This window comes from Glandiceps talaboti, chromosome 10, assembly GCF_964340395.1.
Source record: "Glandiceps talaboti chromosome 10, keGlaTala1.1, whole genome shotgun sequence".
NCBI classification, from domain to species: Eukaryota; Metazoa; Hemichordata; class Enteropneusta; family Spengelidae; genus Glandiceps; species Glandiceps talaboti.
Window position 1 is genome coordinate 17,713,107 of NC_135558.1, and position 22,664 is coordinate 17,735,770.

General features: G+C 37.8%; 4 protein-coding genes across 4 annotated transcripts; 3 read left to right on the top strand and 1 right to left on the bottom strand.

The window, feature by feature from the left end:
* Positions 1-269: 269 nt before the first annotated feature.
* Positions 270-5,022, top strand: LOC144440696 (novobiocin biosynthesis protein H-like). The gene is made up of 4 exons (XM_078130080.1): positions 270-1,923; positions 2,400-2,600; positions 3,164-3,769; positions 4,814-5,022. The coding sequence occupies exons 1-4, from the start codon at positions 270-272 to the stop codon at positions 5,020-5,022; spliced, it is 2,670 nt and encodes an 889-aa protein (XP_077986206.1).
* Positions 5,023-8,386: 3,364 nt separating this feature from the next.
* LOC144440697 (beta-alanyl-bioamine nonribosomal peptide synthetase ebony-like) lies at positions 8,387-12,201 on the bottom strand. The gene is made up of 5 exons (XM_078130081.1): positions 10,518-12,201; positions 9,842-10,042; positions 9,168-9,605; positions 8,984-9,043; positions 8,387-8,595 (listed from the first exon to the last, which is right to left on the bottom strand). The coding sequence occupies exons 1-5, from the start codon at positions 12,199-12,201 to the stop codon at positions 8,387-8,389; spliced, it is 2,592 nt and encodes an 863-aa protein (XP_077986207.1).
* Positions 12,202-18,553: 6,352 nt separating this feature from the next.
* Positions 18,554-19,492, top strand: LOC144440698 (sulfotransferase 1 family member D1-like). Its single transcript, XM_078130082.1, has one exon. It carries the CDS (start codon positions 18,554-18,556, stop codon positions 19,490-19,492), a length of 939 nt encoding a protein of 312 aa, XP_077986208.1.
* A 1,248-nt stretch (positions 19,493-20,740) lies between these two features.
* On the top strand, positions 20,741-21,679 carry LOC144440699 (sulfotransferase 1 family member D1-like). The gene has a single exon (XM_078130083.1). The coding sequence runs from the start codon at positions 20,741-20,743 to the stop codon at positions 21,677-21,679; it is 939 nt and encodes a 312-aa protein (XP_077986209.1).
* The last annotated feature ends 985 nt before the right edge of the window (positions 21,680-22,664 follow it).

Below are 22,664 nucleotides of genomic sequence, written 5' to 3' on the forward strand. Positions count from 1 at the left end.
TGTAATCCACCATGCTTGTATTATGGCAAGGGAAATAAACTATACTTTATTACCACATTACTCATTATGGTCGATTGCATAAGTATTATTTTCGTGTTATATTTAACCTGTGGTCATCCTGACACCGATGACACGACTGTTACAACTAAAGAAACTTGGTAAATCTTACAGGTTCACATTCATGTTGTCATGCATGCTAATACAGAAGCAAGTTTGTGGTATTTTTTTCAGAGAAGCGATACATCATCTAAAGTTTACTATTCTAAAGGATGAGCATCCTTCGAGGACCAAAAGTGCCACCACCATATGGCCTACCAGCCAATAATATCCATAGATGTTTTGAGCATCTGGTGAAGCATGATGGCTCAGCCAATCAGAGGACAGCTGTAATCTTTGAAGGAAAGAAGACTACATATGTTGAGTTCAATCACCAGGCTAATGCCTTGGCTCGTGTCATTAAAGATCGGCTGAAGATATCTAAGAAACCTTTGCAGGAACCCTTGTGTATTGGTTTACATATTAACCCAAGTGATACAGTCCTGAAATTCATCTTTGCAGTGCTTAAACTTGGCGCAGCCTACCTTCCCCTCGACCCAAAGTATCCTGCCAAACGTCTACAGTATACAATAACCGACTCCAGTCCATGTTGTGTGATCACTGCAAGTGAAGATGGTCGATTTATTGAGATGATGTCGGACATCCCAGAGGAAGACAAGCCAGTGGTATTACCAGTAGATGATTTGTTGGCAAGCATGGAAGCCTTTCCTGTCTCTGATCTGGAGGAATCAGAACAAATAATCAGGCGTCATGTTGACTCGAGTACTCTTGCCTGCATTTTGTATACGTCTGGATCAACTGGTCTCCCCAAGGGTGTGCTCATCCCTCATCGATCAATCCTTCATCGAGCTAATTCACTATGGAGTGCTTTCCATACAAGTGAATCTGACATTTTCTGTCTGAAATCATCAATAAACTTTTCTGATTCACTCACAGAAATATTTGGATCTATGTTACGAGGAATCCCACTTGCTATTGCACCTGCCTGTGCCGCTACAAATCCCGAGTTAATGATCAAAACACTCGATGACAACAAGGTCACATGGATCATACTGGTACCAACACTGCTACAAACAATGATAACAATATTGAAGAACAAGCCATACAATGAAAGAATTAATATGCTTCAATCTGTTAAGATGTTTGCTTGTGCTGGTGAAAATGTCAGTCCTCAACTTATAGATAGATTCCATTCCCTGTTGCCTAACAGTCAGGTAACCAATATGTGGGGCATGACAGAGACAGCTGGGGATCATGTTAACTTCGTTGTTGATCGCAGAGTACAGGATATGAAAAACAAACAAATTAGCATCGGTAAACCTATCCAGAACACTAACATATATCTTCTCGATGAGAACATGAAGCCAGTGCCAGTTGGTGAAACAGGGATGTGCTATATGAGTGGACCAAGTGTCACTGATGGTTACTTGGTAAAGGATGACACTGGAAAGGTATCTTCAAGCCTGGGACCAGAAGGAAAATTTTCCCCAAATCCCTTTGAGGCAGATCCTGAACACCGAACCCTTTTGAACTCAGGAGATTACATGAGATTGGTCCTTGATGAGACAACTAAAGAACTTAACTTGATGTTTGAAGGCCGTCGAGATACTTTGGTTAAATACCATGGCTTCAGAATCGATTTGAATGAAGTAGGGCGTTTTCTTTGTGAGCACCCTGACATTGAACGTGCTGTGGTGCGTTGTCACGATCAACAGGAAGAGAAATACTTGGTTGCATACTACAAGGTTTTAGGCGATAATCTTGACTGCACACCGGAGTCCATCACGAAGTATTTACGTTCAGTCTTGCCAGCCTACATGATACCAAGGGTTGTGTGTATTGATGATTTCCCAACATTACCAAATGGTGAGTATATATTCAACTGGTCACATGACATGACACGACATGATTTGACTTAAGGTAACGTTTCGCTTCGCATTATTCATTTTATGGTCCCAAAGCATATGATGAGCAACTGGCACTTTTAGGTATGACATTCTGTCAGTTTGTTGGTTGGCTGCTCTCTTTTTAACAATTGCATCAGAGTGAAATAAATCCTATGTGCCAAGACCAAAAATCGTTCCATAGAAGAAAATTGCAGCGGTAAATTTAATGAGCAATCAATTCATTGACAATTGAATGATTGTAGTTGACAGTTGTAATATCTTTGTTCATGACTCGTCATGGGATCAACGATATCAGAGGTTAATTGAATTAGAAAACTAAGATAATTATTATGTTGACACTATTGTATAGATTGTCAGAATAGGCATATGCATATATGAGTATTAATCTATATTAATCTATATTTTCTTCCATACAAATGTACGTCTGTACTACAGGAAAGACCGACAATAACACACTCTATCAAAAATTCAAGCAGGATTGCATCGGAAGAGTCAGTTTGGAACCAAGTGATGCCATAGCATTGTATGAAAATTCACCACATGCACGGGTTATCCAGGATACAGTGAGCAGTGTCCTCGATCTGCCATTTGAAATTTCGTTGTTGCACAACTACTTTCAGATGGGCGGAAATTCAGGTCAGTTTATTGGAAAAAGAGTAAGCCTCACACAAAGTTAAGTTTTAGCAAGCAAGTTCACTATAAAAAATGTATTTATTTTGGTAGTTTACTCAAAACATGTTCGTGTTTTGGAACTTGGAAATGGTCAAGTATTACATGCAGTACAACATCTTTGTAATTACTCCTAGGACATGCATAAAAATGGTGATTTCAGCTTTCCTTAGTTATATGACAGAACCGCATGGCATGTATATAATAAGGGTCCAGGTCTGACATTTGCACAAGTGTTGCATTGTTGTTCTCTGTGGCCTAACCCTGACAAATGTAGCAAGTATTCACACACAAGAGCAAATACAACGAGTGCTCTACACCTGAATATATGCGACATGTGGTACTGTTATTATTACATATCTTTTTTGCCAAAAGTTTTTTTTAAATAGTAATCAAATTAACTGTGCAATCACGTGATGGCACTTGAGTGGCACGATCACTCACTCATTTGCATACAGGTATGCACTGATACTTTAGGTATTGCATTGAAACTTTTTAAAATGGTTTCCGGAAATTCTTTCTATTTGCAGTGAATGCCATTGAAGTTATCATGAGAATCAGAGAGAACGGCTTTGAACTTGACATTGAAGACTTCTTCCGTGCCAAGACGCTGGCAGATCTCCTCAAATCTGAGCCAAATAAAACCGAACAAGATGAGAAGCTTGTCAGCGAAGAGTTTAACATTCCTGGTTATGAAATCTTGATTCTGAACGAGGCTACGGATGACGAATTTGAAAATGGCTGCAGGATGGGCGCGGAAGCTTTCGCAAATAGCGAACCTGCCACTAAAGCATTAGAAATACCTACAAAAGAAAAGGTTGAAGTGTCCTACAGTAAAATTAAGTCACTTGCTAAAGTAAATACAGGCATATCCTTTTTTGTTCGTCGACAAAGTGATAACAAAATTGTTGCCATGTCCATAAATCGAGATATGTTTGATGTCACTGACGAATCGTCTACTGTCAAAGAATGTCAGATAAGAGCGCTCTTCAGCCTGAGTACAGAAATTCATCAGTTGGCAGTCATGAATTTGGATCTAAAGCAACCGAAGGAATTATTTTTCATGGATCTATCTGCAGTATCTGAAGACGAAGAAGTAGCAATGAAAGCTAGCTTACAGAAATTGCTTGAGGCTGGTAAGCAACGTTCACAAGTTATTATACATGCATATGCAACACTAGGTAGGGAGCAGCGTGCGAAATTAACACAGTTCAGCTGGCCCAAGCCAGTTGATTTGCCGCCAGGTCAGTGATTTGATGTCCATGAATTATTCCTCGCCATTTTCATCGAAATATACCACACTATCATATTTTGAAGATATTACAATATGTGGGACTAAATAGTACTAGCTCCTGACATTCGCCATCTAATTTTCAGCTGTCTGAGATGTAATGTGGCCATACTCATGTGAGATAGTTTTTCGATATCAATGAATGACGATGTTGCATCTTGTTCTGCCTGTTTTACCATCAGCAAATAAAATTGATTTTGAGTCAGCGTAACGGATAATTTCAATAGCTAGCTAACACAAAAAAACGGATAACTCGCAATAAACATACACACATGCAGGTGCATGTATCAAATACGTAATAGGTAGTCAACGAGTTCGGGAGGGTTAATTATGTGCCAATAAACGACGGGGCATAGCCCCCGAGCTTTTGGCACGTAACCCTACCAAATTAAACGATCGCGAGTTGTCTATCTTACTTATACTATGGCGTGATTGGCTCAAACGGATATATAGGTCACACCCCTAAGAAAGAGTGGGTTATAGTTACATATAACCAACCAAAATCAAGGCCTCTGATTGGCCAAGTCGGTCGTAGTATAAAAGAACGTGTTCGATTTTTTCACGAAGTTGTCTATCACCAAACATCTAATATCGATAGTGTACAATTTAGTAGCAATTTCACAGCTTTATTTCAAATTATTCGTGAACAATGAAAACGAAGCTGTGCTCGCCTTTAATTTGCACCCCTTTCCCTTATTAGCTTGTAATTTGTATTTGAATGACCGAATGCAGGGAAAGTTCTCTTTGCTTTTTGCCAAGCTTCTGTTAACAAAGAGAACATCATTTATGTTTACATTTTTTTTTGGGGGGGGAGAGTTTACCTCTCTCCACACTGATAAAGCAGAATTACATTTTTCATCTCAGTTGAACCTTCTTTTTACTCCAACAGAGAAAATCAGAGTGTCTCGTCGTCATGGTTACAAGGGTTGCTGTGCAGCGTATTCTAATCCTGTTGGTGCTGCAATAGCCAGGGAAATGGGTCACGTGGAATTATTGTCATCCGGGTACATTCGCGACCATGAATACGACGGCAAGAAATATTTCACCAAAGTCCAGCCACCCGATGCCAAGCATGTAGTTTTGGTTAAATATCATTAATATCTGTGACTGAAGTTCAAGTTAAATCACGAAGTGTTTAAGGATATCGTGATACAACCATCATATAAAAGTGGACTTGATATTATTAACATACACTTATATAATAAGCACCATTGTTTGTTATTTCATGAATTAAAAGACATTTTATAGGAACAGTTCAGATTTGCTGTAAGCTTATATACGGAATAGTCGTGCTGTAAGCACATACTTATTCAAAGCAATACGATATAGTTAGATATGAGGTATTTAAGTTTATAAAAAATTCTTCATGTATTTAAGCATGTGACAGAAGCAGTGCAGTAGAGATAATTGATAATAAATCAATATTACTGATGAGGTATTTGTAGATATTTAGTACAGAATAAATTGATTACAAATCAATAATGATATATTCATTCTGAAAACATTCCTGGAGACAGACAGACAGACAGACAGACAGACAGACAGATAGACAGCCAGACAGACAGACAGACCTCGTGTCAATGCATCTGCATCAAAATCAAATTTTCCGATCTGGACCGAGACCTGCTTTTTTGTACACGTCACTGAACTTAATAACAAAACAATGAACGACAGGTTTCTCCATTGAAGATTAAGCTCAGTAGACTGAATCTCACTATTTCCTATATATTAGAATCTGATGCTTATCAAAAACGCATGGCAATGCAGCGCAGTGCAAACATCATATCGTATCGCATCGCATCGCATCGCATCGCAACCCACCCAACCCAGCCCAGTACATCACACCACACCACAACACACCACAACACAACACAACACAACACAACACAATACAACAAAGCAACGCAATGCAATGAAATACAATACAACACTATACAATATTATACAATACTTAAACAATAATCAAGCAAACTTTACACTCCATAATGGGCTCGGCTGTCGCCTCGCCCATTATGTCGTGCAAAGTTTGCTTTCGTCCATTATGGGCTGGGAGGGCGTACATTGTTGTTAATATTTTATAGTTTTGCCAATTCCAGTGAATTTGTAGACAGAGAAACGCAAAACAACGTATAATATACACAGCGCTGAACATCGTCTGTCATGTTCGACCCGGAAGCTGAATACTAATCATAGCGACACACGTACATACACGTACACACACATATACACTTCAATGAACTGCTGTGAACACAAATTTGTTTCATTTTAATTTCAATCTTTTAAAAAAAAATTCTTATGGTGTTTACCCCATAATTTCCCTGTTCTTAAATACCCACACCTTTATTGCCTTACAGACATAAGCTTGTATTGTTATGCTCGTTCCGGGGCCGCGATGCCCAATAACGGAGTACATTATCAGTAATAATGTACAGCGATGACGTCACAAAATTCACTGGAATTGGTAATGCTATAATATAATATACAATATAATACAATGCGATACAATACTTATAATACTCAACAATACAATACCATGCAATACTATACCATACGTTAATATTTAATAGTTTTGCCAATTCACGTTTACGTCACTTTGTTCCCAGATCGACCCTTATCATGATATATAATTCATTTATTTTACCACACTTAACATATTGTATAGAGATTTGGGGCAATACTTACCAAACTCTTCTCGACCCAATATTCCGACTACAAAAGAAATTTGTCCGCTTGATAACATTCACTGATTTCAACGCACACTCTGAACCCCTTTTTAACCAACTTAATGTTCTAAATATATTTCAACTTAGTAAATTTTCCTCCTGTATTTTCGTGTATGATCTTAGAAATAATCGTTATCCCCACAACATAGAAAAGTATTTTGACCGTCCCATTCATACATATCAAAACCGTTCAGCCTCCAGTGGTAACTTTCGTCCACCATCGATAAAATTGACCATCACCCAACACAATTTCAAATATGCAGCGACAAAGCACTGGAACTCTTTACCAAGTCACCTAAAAATTAACATGTCCAGGCAACAGTTCAAAAATGAACTAAGAAATTATATTTTAAATTCTACACACCAACCTTAATTTATACTCTTTGGCGTTTTTACAACATCTCTGGTTTTTGCTTTATTTCTTCTCGTGTGTGTGTATGCGTATGTATGTATGTGCGTGCGTGTGTGTGTATGAGTGTGCGTGAATGCGTGCTGTGTTTATTTTTGACTTAATTTTCTTCGTTGCGTCCATTTATGAATTTGAATTAATCTAAAATTGAATGTACGGGCCATGGACACGACTAGTTCTGCTGAACTATTTTCATGGTCCCCATTAGATAACACATGTATATTTCCTTTTGTCCAATTTGTTTGAAAGTGTAATGTATTATTTATTTATTTATTTATTTTGTTTTTTTGTTTTTTTGTTATCTGATGAAATAAATTTCAATTCAATTCAAGACAATACAATACAATACAATACAATACAATACAATACAATACAATACAATACAATACAATACAATACAATACAATGCATTACAATACAATACAATACAATTATAATAATTACAATACAATACAATACAATACAATACAATACAATATAAAACAATACAATACAATACAATACAATACAATACAATACAATACAATACAATACAATACAATACAATACAATATAAAACAATACAATACAATACAATACAATACAATACAATACAATACAATACAATACAATACAATACAATACAATACAATACAATACAATACAATACAATACAATACAATACAATACAATACAATGCAATGCAATGCAATACAATACAATACAATACAATGCAATGCTGTGGTTGGCCAGGAGATCACTAACAGCAATGGGCAAATAGCGATCAATGAGAAAAAATAACTTATTGCAAATGTTCTGTTGTATTCCAACAATTGTCTGTAGGAACGACAATCTCAAAACTTTGCCCTTACGGAAGGCATTCAGTTTAAATCTGGTTCTTAAACACTTTAACCTTACGTATAAAGATTAATTGTTAATTTTAGATGGTACTTTCTCCTAAAGATGTGAAATTTCGATAGGGGCAGAGCTTTTATTATCTTACTTTGATATAAAAAAAAATATTTTAAAAAAACTGAGCATTTGCCAAAACCCATTCAAAGCCACAATTACCGGATAACAGCCCACTATATATCCAGCAGGGGAAATACTGATCAATATTTTGTCAAGATTTATGACCTTCCAGATGGCGTATACTGCAGTGTGTTCTTGCTGGAAAGAGAATTGTTTCTACCATTGGGAACTATTCCAATGTTGTCAAAAAATGATCAAATATTTACGCTATGATGTCATTGCAGTTACAGAGGGATAGAGGTAGAATACTGCAAATAAGCCGAATGATGTCATAATACCAAGTTTATCTTCTATTTCCCGGCGTAATAACGTCAAATGACTACATATACTTGGTCAGAAATAGTATTTTAGTATCCGGTGGCTGAACTTTAGTGAAATACTTCTTCCCTTCGTATTCATAGTCACGTATATACTCGGTTGCGTGTGCTTCCACGTGACCAACTTCTCTGGCTATTGCAGTACTCACAGGATTTGTATAGGTGCCACAGCATTTTGTGAAACCATGGCAACGAGCTGCTTTGATTTTTTCTAGAAAAAATACAACAATACAGGAGACATGTTATTTAAGTGCTGTATTTGTGAGTTTTAGCGATACCAATTACAAGTGCTTAGATAATGTGATAAGGCTACCTCTTAATATCCTGAAATAAATATTAATGCAATCACGTCACGAGATGTAATATTGCTTAACAAGAAATTACTTTAGTGCAAAAGTCTGTCTGAGTGTGGTTTTCAGAAATGATGATGATGGCGCAACAGTATATCATGGACAATGATTAGAATTCAACTCTTACTAAGTTCAGCAAATACAGAGTTACTGGTGAGTAGTCTGTGTACGTACGTAGAGTTGAAATACACTGGACTGTGCCACCAACGACGATACCTTGATGTTCTATTTCGTTTTTAAATCTCATACCTGTTTCCAGTAATTTCTGTAAACTGGCCTTCATCGACACTTCTTCCTCCACATCAACAGCTGTTAGAACCTGGTAAAACCATTGCTTAGGTTCTTTGACAGCCAATGTCTCGGCTAGCGACTGTGCTGCCCCCGTCAGTAACGAAAAAAAGCGCCATTATCCGGCTATCTTTGAATTCGTCACCACCATGCTCTTCAACCGATTCCTGATAGAGATCGTGATTCACACACATGGCAACTATTCTGTTATCGCTCTGTCGTCGAACTAAAAACGACATGTCGGCGTTTTCTTCGGCCATTGGTTTGATACAAGAATAAAATGCTGCGTGTTTCACTTCAACGGATGCTTCTAAGGACATTGTTATAGGCTCACTTAGTGCGAACCCTTCTGCTCCCAGCCGACAACCAATCTCGAATTCTTCATCCGTTACCTCGTTCATGAACACAGTTTGGTATCCGGGAATAGAGAATTCTTCGTCGACAATAAACTGCTGCTTTACGTCTTTACCTTCAGCTAGTTCAAATTTCAATAGGTCTCCAAGCGTCTTGGAACAGAAAAAATCTTCGATATCAAGTTTAAAGCCATTCTCTCTGATTTTCATGATGACTTCAATGGCATTCTCTGTAAATTATGGACAAAAAAGATATACGTGTTAGTCTTGCCCAAATATATGAATATTAATGCGCATTTACGTATCAGCTATACAAAAATATCACGTCATCCAGTTAGTCTATCAAAATGAGCTCCATCTGTTACGAAAATAGGAGAATGTAACACCACTGCATGGGAATAAAGTTATATCGTACTTAATGCGTAGAAAGGAGTGGTTATATGAATCTCTCATAACATAAACTTACTTGAGTTCCCGCCAATTTGAAAGAAGTTGTGCATCAGTGAAATGTCCTTAGATTGTAGATCAAGTACATGGCTCACTGCATCACGGATAGTGCATGCATGTGGTGAATTCTCATCTGATGACGTAGGATAACTTGATTTCAGATCTGTGGTGGTTATACTCTGCTTGAAGATATCGTAGAGGGCGTCATTGTTAGTCTTTCCTAGGTGCGAAGTAATATACTGTATTATTATTGGAAAATGTGTCGTAAGGTTATATCCGTTCATCACACATCAACCAATGATATTTTACATCAATTCACTCTATGACCGTCTACCTAACTAGCATACCAATTACATAATCAACAGAGACAAACACTAAACTCGATATCCACCAACCACATTATTCTATCAAACCAAGAAGGGTATCTATTGTAGAGATATGAAAAGAGCAACTTAATGAACAGCTCATTTGTCAAACATTGATCGAATATCAGTTGAGCAACAATTCAATCAGCTAGTCAGTCATTCAGTCAGTCAGTCAGTCTGTCAGTCAGTCAGTCGAACAGACAGACAGACAGACAGACAGACAGACAGACAGACTGACAGACTAAAATACCCCCCCCCGAGAGCCAATTTGAAAATAGTGACCCTCCCCCTAATTCTCCAATCCCCTGTAAATACTGAAGGCTCCCTTACCATTGGGTAATGTTGGGAACTCATCCACACTTATAACTTTGGGTATCATGTAGTCAGGCAGCACAGAACTCAAATACTTGATAACAGAGTCCGATGTACAGTCAGGTACATCATCCAGTGTTTTATAGTATGCAACCAATGTCTGGTCATCATCTCGCCGTTTTTGGTGAAACAGCACTGCCACACGTTCAATATAGGGGATGTTACTCATAGCACTTTCGATTTCATTCACGTCAATTCGGAATCCGTGATATTTGACCAAAGTGTCACGTCGTCCTTCAAACATCAACTGTAGTTCATTAGTTGTTTTGTCACGCACCAATCTCATGTAATCTCCCGTGTTACACAACGTATTATGTTCATCGTTCAAATCGAAAGGATTCGATGTGAAACGTTCGTTTTGATCCGTTGCCCTCGATGTGTTTCCAGACTTTCCAGCAGCTACCATGTAACCATCAGAAATGTTTGGTCCACTCACATAACAGGTTCCTGTTTCACCAATTGGTACTGGCATCATGTTGTCATCTAGTAGATATATGTTGGTGTTCTGTGTGGGTTCACCAATACAGACTTGTTTCTTCTTTCCCAGTTGGTCATTTTCTAGAACGAAATATGTAACGTCACCACCAAGTTCTGTCATACCCCAGAAATTAGCAAGTTTCGCATTCGGCAAGAGGGCAAAGACATCTTTAGCAAGTCGAGGACTGAGTTCTTCTCCGGAGCAGGCGAATGTTTGAACAGACTGTAGGGAGTTTTGTCGTTCTTCATCCGACCGGCTCTTCAAAACTGTTAACATGGTGTGCAAGAGTGTTGGTACTAGCAACATCCATGTTACCTTATTTTCATCGAGAATTGCGATCATTTTCTCGGGGTTGATAGCTTTGCCGGCTGATGCGATGACAACCGTTAATCCGCGTAAAAGAAAGCCGAAGATTTCTGTCACCGAATCCACAAAACATAGAGATGACTGCCAACAGGAAACATCGGCTTCAGTGATTGGAAAGGAACTCCACAGTCCACTAGATCGATGGACAATGGATCGGTGAGGTAGTCGCACACCTTTGGGGAGACCAGTTGATCCAGATGTATACAGGATACAGGCAAGAGTGCTGGAGTCAACACAACCATTGATTATTTGCTCTGATTCATCGACATCATTGTCAGGAAAGGCTTCCATGTTTGTCAGCAAATCATCTACTGTTAAGACGATTGGTCTATCTGCTTCTGGCAGGTCGGATACCATCTCCACCAATTGACTCTCTTTATTAGCAGTGATCACACAACATGGAGTAGAGTTTGATGTGATATATTGGAGGCGTTTCAAAGGATACAACGGGTCAAGCGGTAGATAAGCGGCACCGAGTTTAAGCACTGCAAATACCAATGTTACAACGGTATCACTGGGGTCAAGGTGTAAACCAATACACACCGGTCGTCCATGGTCACCCTTCAATCGGTCTTTAATGACGCGAGCCAAGGCATTGGCCTGCCTATTTAATTCACCGTATGTAGTCCTCTTTCCTTGATATATTAAAGCGGTCTTCTCATTGGTTGAATCATCGTGTTTTACCAGGTGTTCCAAAACCCGGTGAATGGTGTCCGCAGGAACACCATAGGGTAATGGTACCTTTGGGCCCTGTAGGATACTCACACTGTCGAGGTCCTTAATATCAATGCGTGACATCTTTTCTGTTTGCAAAAAGGAAAGAAATTAAAAAGTGGGAAATGTCTTCGAGCCTACTTGATGCACATCCTACAAAATGCCTGTATTGTTGAGTGAGTTCGCGTGTGCAAACTTATTACAAATTTGGAAGTTTGTTGAAAATTTGTATCCAGTCTCAAAAAGTAAACCGACAACAGACTACAGTACAACACAACACAGTTACATGTAACAATCAGTCCATTTAATGTTCAACAGTCTGAGAGTACTATTAATCAACTGTTTATTTTGACTGTAATCCGTAAAAGTACCACTTTTTTTTCGTACACGTAGAAGAAAAATACATACAACTATACCGTAATTGTACGACCGTCACATTAAAATGATTCAATACAAGCAACACTGAACGCGATCGTCACATGTTCGTATACCCAGGACTTTTTTTTTTTTTTTTTTTTTTTTTTTTTTTTTTTTTTTAATTTCATAACCAAAAAGAAAGAACAATTACAAAGTCAAACAAGGGAAAGAAAGTAAAGCTAAACAAACTTGACATAACAGCAGAAACATTAAGAGATGAAAACAAAACAGTCCAAAGTTCAGTCAGGTCTAGAGTACAAGTCATACCCAGGACTTTGCAAAAGCAGTCTTATCAGAATACAATGTCTTTTTTTCTCTTTTTGGGGGGGGGGGATGGGGCTCAAAGTCCACGAAGGTCAAAGTTTTGTCGGTAAAAGGAAATAATGAATGTATGCAAACATGCAATGTTATTCGCTAAGTTATGCCACAAAGGATAATGGGTATATGATAAACAACACGGTAGTTCACTAGTTGCTTCAAAGGTCTTAGACTGTAATGTGCTATTTACATTTCTGTAATTGTACATATATTAATGTTGTACAGTTTGATATGGTTTTGTGCGAGTTGAGCATTGCCGTTTCAAAGCCTACCCCGCGGGTTCCCTGTTCCGAATACATACATACGTGTACTGTTCACTGTTTCGATACTGAGTTGTCTGACATACAATATTATACATTGTACGTGTACTATGTAATACATGCAAGGTTGTCTCTATATGTTCCATGATAAAGCAATATTTGTATTTAGATCTGAAGTGCGTATTTTTAATCAGATGATACGCCAATAAAAATACAGGAGCCCATACTTTTGGTCCCAAAATTTCAAAAAGGTTCAATGGCGGGGGAACAACCCCTCCCAGACCCCCCCCCCCACAGACACACACACACACACACGCACGCACGGTCGCTTCGCTCCCTCTTTGTATTAGTTCCCGCCTAGTTGTATTGTTTTACCATCTACTTTTAGAATTGACTATATTTCTAAAAACATATTCAACTGACAATCATTCAAAACAGTTTGTCAACAATGTAAGGAGACACTGACTGCTCATCTTACAATCGATATGTTGTTATGAGTTTACAAGGAGTGGTGGATGCATTAGAATGCCCTTCCAGCAACTTTCCATTTATAATTGTAAAACGTAAGCTCCAGTTTATTTTCTTCGTAATGCGTGAATTATGTTCTTTCATCCATAATCTAAACATTGATATTTTATCTTCGTGATTTGTAATTGAACACTAATTTTTTATTTTTTTTCTGTAAATCGTACTGGGGGACCCCCTTACCCACCCTCTACAATACAAATAGTGACATAATACCACAAATAATAATAACACTGCGGTATAACAAACCACAGAAGAAGGCAGTTACAACCATTCCACGATCACGATAGTATACTATCTAGTACAACATAACAGAACAGAAGTTTCAGAACAGAACAGTAGGGTATTATTCAGATCACTTCACTTCAACATACTACAGAAAAACACATTTAGCAGACACAACAGTATAACATAGTACAGAACAACACAGTAGCAGATACTACAGTACAGCATACTACAGAACAACACAATAGCAGACACTACAGTACAACATACTACAGAACAACACAGTAGCAGACACTACAGTACAACATACTACAGAACAACAGTACTGTAGCAGACACTACAGTACAACATACTACAGAACAACACAGTAGCAGATACTACAGTACAACATACTGCAGATCAACACAGCGGCAGACACTACAGTGCAACATACTACAGAACACAGCAGTAGCAGACACTACAATACAACATGCTGCAGAACAACACAATAGCAGACACTACAATACAACATACTACAGAACAACACAATAGCAGACGCCGCACTACAGAACAACACAATAGCAATAAGACAGTACAATACACCACACTTCAGAGCAGTACAGTAACAATCAGACCATTACACTACATCAGATGACTACATGTAATAGAACACTTATACCATGATACTGTAATTGTGCATGTCATGATTTATGATGTCAAATGTCACTGGTAATTCCAATGGTGAGATATATCGAGACACCCATTGTCTATCTGTCATGACGGAGACCCAGTATTCAAGGGTCATTTTTCTGCTCAATATGATTAAAATCCGATGTAGATGACGGCTACTCATTCATTGGTATTTGACCTTGGAAGTTCGTTATTTTGCTTGAATTGACCTTCGTAGTACATGTTTACACTAGCCTTAGGCGATCAGGCTAAAAACTTAAACATGTACTATGAAGGTCAATTCAAGAAAAATAACGATGTACTACGAAGGTCAATTCAAGAAAAATAACGAAGGAAAAATAGCAATGAATGATTAGCCGACATCTACATCGGATTTTAATCAGATTGTTTTCTGCTATGTGTTTTGCAGGATCCAAACTGAGTATCTTAAAGTGTATGTTTAGTTTTAAGTTAATTGATAAACTGTTTATTTACAGGAAGAATTGAAATATTTCTATCGTTGCAAACGTTCCCAACTGCATATATTTCATAAATTGACATTATGTTAGCCATTGTCCCAAAGCATCTAAAAAAAATGTTTTGACTTAGTAAACAATTTATGATGTGTGTAAAAGGGAGGATTGTTCTTTTTGCAGCTTGTATGACTAATTTCGAGTGACTCTCGGCCGTGAACTTAGGTTCACATGAATTTAAAGTTTTAAATACACCTTGTTTGGAGACTGGGAGCATGAAGAAAGAGTTGAAATTATAGTTACGATATTGCATGACATTGTTGGCTGATGTAATATGTGTGCAAAGCTTGGAGCAACATTTCTATGTTAAAAAGTCCTAGGATTCATCCGCAACATTGGTATTTTCTGTCAGAGGCGGACCGCTGTTTGGGGGTCGAATGAATTAGTTTGCGTAAGTTCAGATTGCTTGTTGCTTTGTTCAGCATTTAACTTATAACTTATGAGTTTGCTTGTTTCAGTTCATGTTCTGTCCTTTCAGTATGGCGATCGATATAAATGCATACATTCTTATATATTATGACAACACAATATTGTCTGTAACGTACCTCTAACTGTGCGGCTAAGAGAGTCTGGAAAATACTTGTCAACTATTCGAGCAGGTCAACAGCATCAAGATGTATTCAGATATTTATTTCGGTGGGTATACGTAGTAACCAATCAACACGGGGTATCAGACTCTGACTTCCACGGACTGTACGTATGAATATTGTCTGATATATACTAGCAAGGTACGAGTAGTCATGAGTGAGTGACTGAGTGAGTGAATGGGTGGACCATTATTACCACCAGTAACAACTGTAGTTGCTAATATATGAGTGCGCCTTGTATTGTTAATTGTTTGTTTGTTTGTTTGTTTGTTTGTTTGTTTGTTTATTTGTTTTGATCGTAGGCGTTCAATGAATAAAAGTGGTGTATAAAAACACAATCCTTAATAATGAACCTCCTTCCGTTACTGGTCAGTAATGTTCAGATTCACCATTTAGTTTTTAAAACTTTTAAGTATATTTTTACCCGGTTGTCCAACATTTCTTGGCAAAACTGGCAGTCTATTATTCATGCCTCGTAATAAGCTTGCCGACATTGGTATATTTAGTGGAACAGTGCAACTTTATGTACTCTAACCTAACTACTCTACCTACCCAGTGTCTACGAATCTGCATCGGAATCTGCATCAGAATGTAATCTTGTGACCTGACCGTGACCTGTTTTTTCCTTCACACCGATGAATTACAATAAAATGGTTGTACAGAAAAAGGTTGTTCAATATGCTTTAAATCTTGCTATTCAAGTTACAATACACCATGACCCAGCACAGCAAAAACATTAACGTCATACCGCAACGCAAAATAACAAAACACAGCACACTGGCAGCACAGAACATCACATAACAGTGCAACCGAACACAACACAACACAACACAACACAACACAACACAATTGCAACACAACACAACACAACACAACACAACACAACACAACACAACACAACACAACACCAAACACCACTGCGCAGCGCAACACAACACAGCACAAAACCAAAAACTAAGGGGCCGGGCATTTCTAACCGACTGTGGGCGGGTGTTTTTGGTGGCGGGGTCATTTTGAAAAATACCACTTAAAGTTGGGGCGGGGGTCAATTTGGTAAATGACAAAAGAAGAGTCATGTTGGTACCGTAAAATGGCTCCTGAACAACTGTAATTTGTCATAATTTTCTACGGCGGGAAGGGGATACCCCATCCCGTATCCTCCCCATCCACACTTTCCATATATGCATGTGGCACAATATATTTTGTCAAATAAGATATTCAAAATTTAGCATTGACTATATATTATTTAAGAATTGGCTAGTTGTGTATTAGGTTACGGTTAGGGTTAGCTTTCATTTTCATTAAATTCATCACTGGGTATACATTTATTATTAATTATTTATTTATCATTCATCTATTACCCATTTGGTTAAGCATTGAAAAAAGAAGAAATATGTTACATTATTAATTTGGGCCAGAAGTGACACCAACAAAAGAGGAGAAATTCACTCTAAATCCCTTCGAAACAGCTGCCGAACACGTTACTTTATACTGGAGACTACATGAGGTTGGAACTTGATAAATACACGCATGAACCACAGCTGATGTTCGTTGGCCGTAGAGCGTCGATGGTCAAATACCATGGATTCCAAATCGGTTTAAATGAAATAAAATATACCTTACATTCAACACGTGGAAGTACTATTACATAGCAAAAGCCAAAAGAAGAAGACCAAATACTGGTTGCATACTGTAAGATATCAGACCGTGAACCTTATGCACCACCTGATTTAATCACCCAATATCTAAGTTCTGAGCTGCCAGGATACATGATACCTAAATTTGTATTTATTGAAGAGTTTCCAACATTACAAAATGGCGACTATTGTTTATCAGTATACACGTGTACACTTTTAGACAGTCTAAATAGTTTTTGTTTTTGTTTTTGTTTGGTCTTTTTTTTACATGTTTGTCCAGCCAATGCAGTCTACAGATCCTCAGGAGAAACACAAATATAACCCTCCCCACTTCAGTGAAGACAACTGCAGAGCCAATCGTGAACAAGAAAATAACATCTGCCCCACATACACACTTGCTCTAAAGTACTGAATAAAAAGAACAGTAACTGCTATAAATAGTAGACTGGGTGACAGGTTTGTTTGACGCCGCACCGTTTTAGACAAACTGTACCGACCATTAACAATTCTTTTGGGCCATATATATTCCACAAGAATTATCATATGTATGTTCAACGTATTTGCTGTTCATTACCTGTGATAGAAATGAGACGGAAGAGATTATCTACATTTTCCATTTTTACCTTTCGTAACTAAGGTTATGTACTAGTGGGTTAAAAGTCCGTGTGTGTGTGTGTGTCTGTCTGTCTGTCTGTTTGTCTGTGCATGTATGTGTGTGTGTGTCTGTATCACCATTTTCTAAAAAAAAAATTGGGTACACGTGTTCCATAGGGTAATGGCAAGATTGGTTAGGTTTTGGTAAACATCTCATGAATATTAATGAGCAATTTACATAATTAATGGTTTTCTGTAATTAGGCTATATCTCAAGAATGCACGCTTCAAATTCAATATAATTTGGTACATACATTTGCGATACCAAAGTGCATCTGTCCTGAAAATATTATTGATGTAGCTTTTAGTTTTACTACTTTATTGGCATATTTTCGGTAATTAGACCTGTGTTCCACAAAAAAAGAAAGTTGTTGTTCCATCAAAATTCACTGAAATCAGAATAAATGAAAATTGATTTTCAAAAACTCATCATTAATAATTCTACAGTTTGAAAATTTCACAAATGTTTTCACAAAACCCTGTACACGCGAAAGAGATTTCTGCATGTACAAATCGGAGAGCATTTTGGGATATTTGGTGTACTGTGCATCCATCCGTCCTTTGTTGTATTGTATGATCTGCCACTGAGCTAAGTGCACGCTAGGTACTAGATTGTATGACCACAGTTTTCACATGAGTACAACAGATAACTTGAAGATGACAGAATGGTCAGGAATGGTCTATGAAGGGTGTTATCATATAGAAAGTTTCATGGATGTCAAGGCTATTCGGGAACGTCACATTGACAAGGTTTGGGATGTTAGAGACTCCGATGTTGTCGTTTCAACCTTCCCCAAATCAGGTACAACGTGGATGACATATGCACTTATGTCTATGTATGATGACCTGAACTGGAAGGTACCAGGCTCTAGAAGGTATGTCGAGTTAAGCGACATTAACGTAAATTTAGATGTCTTGACTGGTCTTTTTCATCAACACGTCAAGTCTATAAAAACATCAATGAAAGACATACCATCACCAAGATTAATGGCGTGTCACCTGCCACCACAATGCTATCCTAACATCTGGAAAGCTGAGGAGAAGAAATGTAAAATTATCAACATTACCAGAAATCCAAAAGATGTATGTGTGTCCTTTTATTCCTATATAAGGCATATGAAGTATGCCAAAATGGAACTCACATGGGAAGAATGGGTACCAGCATTTATTGAAGGTAAAGTTTGGTTTGGGCCCTGGCTACAACACGTCTTAGGGTGGCATAAGTATGGTCTCCAAGACAACGTCCTTCATCTGTATTTTGAAGACATGAAGAAAGATTTGAAATCATGTCTATTAAAGGTGGCTGAATTTTTAAATCGTCCTTTGACAGACGAGAAAATGAATAAAGTGGTCCAGCAGTGTAGCTTTGAGTCGATGCAGGATATGAACGCTCCGAGTCGTATTTGGGGCTCACAGTCTGAGGGATCATGGGATGAGAAAGGCAGTTTTCTACGCAAAGGTCAAATTGGAAGTTGGAAACAGAAATTCACTGTCGCTCAAAATGAATTGTTTAATGAGGCATTAATTGCAGAGGTTGAAAAAAGTGGTCTGAACTTGCAATATGAACCATGATGTATAAGCAGAGGTGACTAACATTTAGTAAAAGAACAAAATACATTATGTTAATATTAAACTGGTATAGTTATATTTACTATGTTTCGTGATATATAGCTGCAATCGTTTGGATGCACACGAGTACATGTATATAATGACGATGCACGTGTAGACATGTTTGACCCGACTGTTGTAGCATTCATTCATGTCGCGTGATGGGGCTAATAATAGAAAACAGGTCAGGCCAGAAAAAAATTAAAAGGCTGTTCAGCGGGCCCGACCTACCCATATTTTTGGCATTTCAATTTTTTTGGTGATGGGCAATATATCAGTATATCCTCATGCTGGCTTCGCATGTCAGTAAAGTACACACCTTGTCTCATCCATCCCGTAAGGGAACCACCCGGATTATTAAAATTAAACTTAAAAAAAACTGGTATAAACAAATTTGTGTTGCTGAGGAGAACTATGAACTTGGTATACACCATGATAATTTTTATTTCTGAACGATGTGTACGTGTGAACCATGGTTAACCTCAAATGAATCTTCGAAGAGCATGAAGTGAACTGTAAGGTCGCGTAATGTGTTCAATCCGGTAACGAAGCTGAAAAAAGGTTTCAGTTTGAGTGAGATGAAATGATGACATGGGTCCAGCGATGTGGTGTATTTATTTATCTGTGCATGTATGTGTGTGTGTGTGTCTGTATCACCATTTTCTAAAAAAAAAAAATTGGGTACACGTGTTCCATAGGGTAATGGCAAGATTGGTTAGGTTTTGGTAAACATCTCATGAATATTAATGAGTAATTTACATAATTAATGGTTTTCGGTAATTAGGCTATATCTGAAGAATGCACGCTTCAAATTCAATATAATTTGGTACATACATTTGCGATACCAAAGTGCATCTGTCCTGAAAATATTATTGATGTAGATTTTAGTTTTACTACTTTATTGGCATATTTTCGGTAATTAGACCTGTGTTCCACAAAAAAGAAAGTTCGTGTTCCATCAAAATTCACTGAAATCAGAATAAATGAAAATTGATTTTCAAAAACTCATCATTAATAATTCTACAGTTTGAAAATTTCACAAATGTTTTCACAAAACCCTGTACACGCGAAAGAGATTTCTGCATGTACAAATCGGAGAGCATTTTGGGATATTTGGTGTACTGTGCATCCATCTGTCCTTTGTTGTATTGTATGATCTGCCACTGAGCTAAGTGCATGCTAGGTACTAGATTGTATGACCACAGTTTTCACATGAGTACAACAGATAAATTGAAGATGACAGAATGGTCAGGAATGTTCTATGAAGGGTGTTATCATATAGAAAGTTTCATGGATGTCAAGGCTATTCGGGAACGTCACATTGACAAGGTTTGGGATGTTAGAGACTCCGATGTTGTCGTTTCAACCTTCCCCAAATCAGGTACAACGTGGATGACATATGCACTTATGTCAATGTATGATGACCTGAACTGGAAGGTACCAGGCTCTAGAAGGTATGTCGAGTTAAGCGACATTAACGTAAATTTAGATGTCTTGACTGGTTTTTTTCATCAACACGTCAAGTCTATAAAAACATCAATGAAAGACATACCATCACCAAGATTAATGGCGTGTCACCTGCCACCACAATGCTATCCTAACATCTGGAAAGCTGAGGAGAAGAAATGTAAAATTATCAACATTACCAGAAATCCAAAAGATGTATGTGTGTCCTTTTATTCCTATATAAGGCATATGAAGTATGCCAAAATGGAACTCACATGGGAAGAATGGGTACCAGCATTTATTGAAGGTAAAGTTTGGTTTGGGCCCTGGCTACAACACGTTTTAGGGTGGCAGAAGTATGGTCTCCAAGACAACGTCCTTCATCTGTATTTTGAAGACATGAAGAAAGATTTGAAATCATGTCTATTAAAGGTGGCTGAATTTTTAAATCGTCCTTTGACAGACGAGAAAATGAATAAAGTGGTCCAGCAGTGTAGCTTTGAGTCGATGCAGGATATGAACGCTCCGAGTCGTATTTGGGGCTCACAGTCTGAGGGATCATGGGATGAGAAAGGCAGTTTTCTACGCAAAGGTCAAATTGGAAGTTGGAAACAGAAATTCACTGTCGCTCAAAATGAATTGTTTAATGAGGCATTAATTGCAGAGGTTGAAAAAAGTGGTCTGAACTTGCAATATGAACCATGATGTATAAGCAGAGGTGACTAACATTTAGTAAAAGAACAAAATACATTATGTTAATATTAAACTGGTATAGTTATATTTACTATGTTTCGTGATATATAGCTGCAATCGTTTGGATGCACACGAGTACATGTATATAATGAAGATGCACGTGTAGACATGTTTGACCCGACTGTTGTGGCATTCATTCATGTCGCGTGATGGGGCTAATAATAGAAAACAGGTCAGGCCAGAAAAAAATTAAAAGGCTGTTCAACGGGCCCGACCTACCCATATTTTTGGCATTTCAATTTTTTTGGTGATGGGCAATATATCAGTATATCCTCATGCTGGCTTCGCATGTCAGTAAAGTACACACTTTGTTTCAAAATGAAGGGGATTACATTATATTTTCTGAATAATACCCATCCTCAGTGCACTTCCAATCAACGCGTACGATCACCACCAATATATGTTAACATAAGTTGGTTTACATTTGTAAGTCATACATTGTACTGCATAAAGCCGGGAGTTGAATCTGATAAAACCATTGTGGCATTATTATACGGGACGAATGGGTACCTTATTCGATGTAGGGGGTGGACATTTGTCATCTCTGACGTTTTTTAAGATGTAAGCTGGCGTGAAGCCGTGAACGATTGTGACTTGTGGTATTAGGGTATATCATTATATTTTGTTACGTTCTGGGGTTGATTAGTATAACGTTTCAGTGTCTAATGTTTTGTAGTTATAGGTAGATCAGCAGAATGCAAACGATTCTCCACTCTAGCTAACTTTCTAGGCTACCAGGATCATTGGTATAGTTATTCAGACAAACGCTCTTACACTCAGGCAGAGAGAGACACCGCACACCAACAGTTGAGTTGTCACCTTGAAATCGTGGTGATGTCATTATTGTAAATATTATTTGCTATAAATAAATAATCTGTCACCTAGATTCATTGTTCTAGAAGACACGGTTAACCTTCCACCAGAATATTTAAGATTG

Coding starts and splice junctions, on each gene's coding strand:
- LOC144440696 (XM_078130080.1), top strand. CDS start 270: ATGAGCATCCTTCGAGGACCAAAAGTGCCACCACCATATGGCCTACCA. Junction 1,924..2,399: donor TTTCCCAACATTACCAAATG/GTGAGTATATAT, acceptor TCTGTACTACAG/GAAAGACCGACAATAACACA. Junction 3,770..4,813: donor ACAGAAATTGCTTGAGGCTG/GTAAGCAACGTT, acceptor TTACTCCAACAG/AGAAAATCAGAGTGTCTCGT.
- LOC144440697 (XM_078130081.1), bottom strand. CDS start 12,201: ATGTCACGCATTGATATTAAGGACCTCGACAGTGTGAGTATCCTACAG. Junction 9,044..9,167: donor ATCGGTTGAAGAGCATGGTG/GTGACGAATTCA, acceptor AGGTTCTAACAG/CTGTTGATGTGGAGGAAGAA. Junction 8,596..8,983: donor ACAGAAATTACTGGAAACAG/GTATGAGATTTA, acceptor TATTTTTTCTAG/AAAAAATCAAAGCAGCTCGT.
- LOC144440698 (XM_078130082.1), top strand. CDS start 18,554: ATGAGTACAACAGATAACTTGAAGATGACAGAATGGTCAGGAATGGTC.
- LOC144440699 (XM_078130083.1), top strand. CDS start 20,741: ATGAGTACAACAGATAAATTGAAGATGACAGAATGGTCAGGAATGTTC.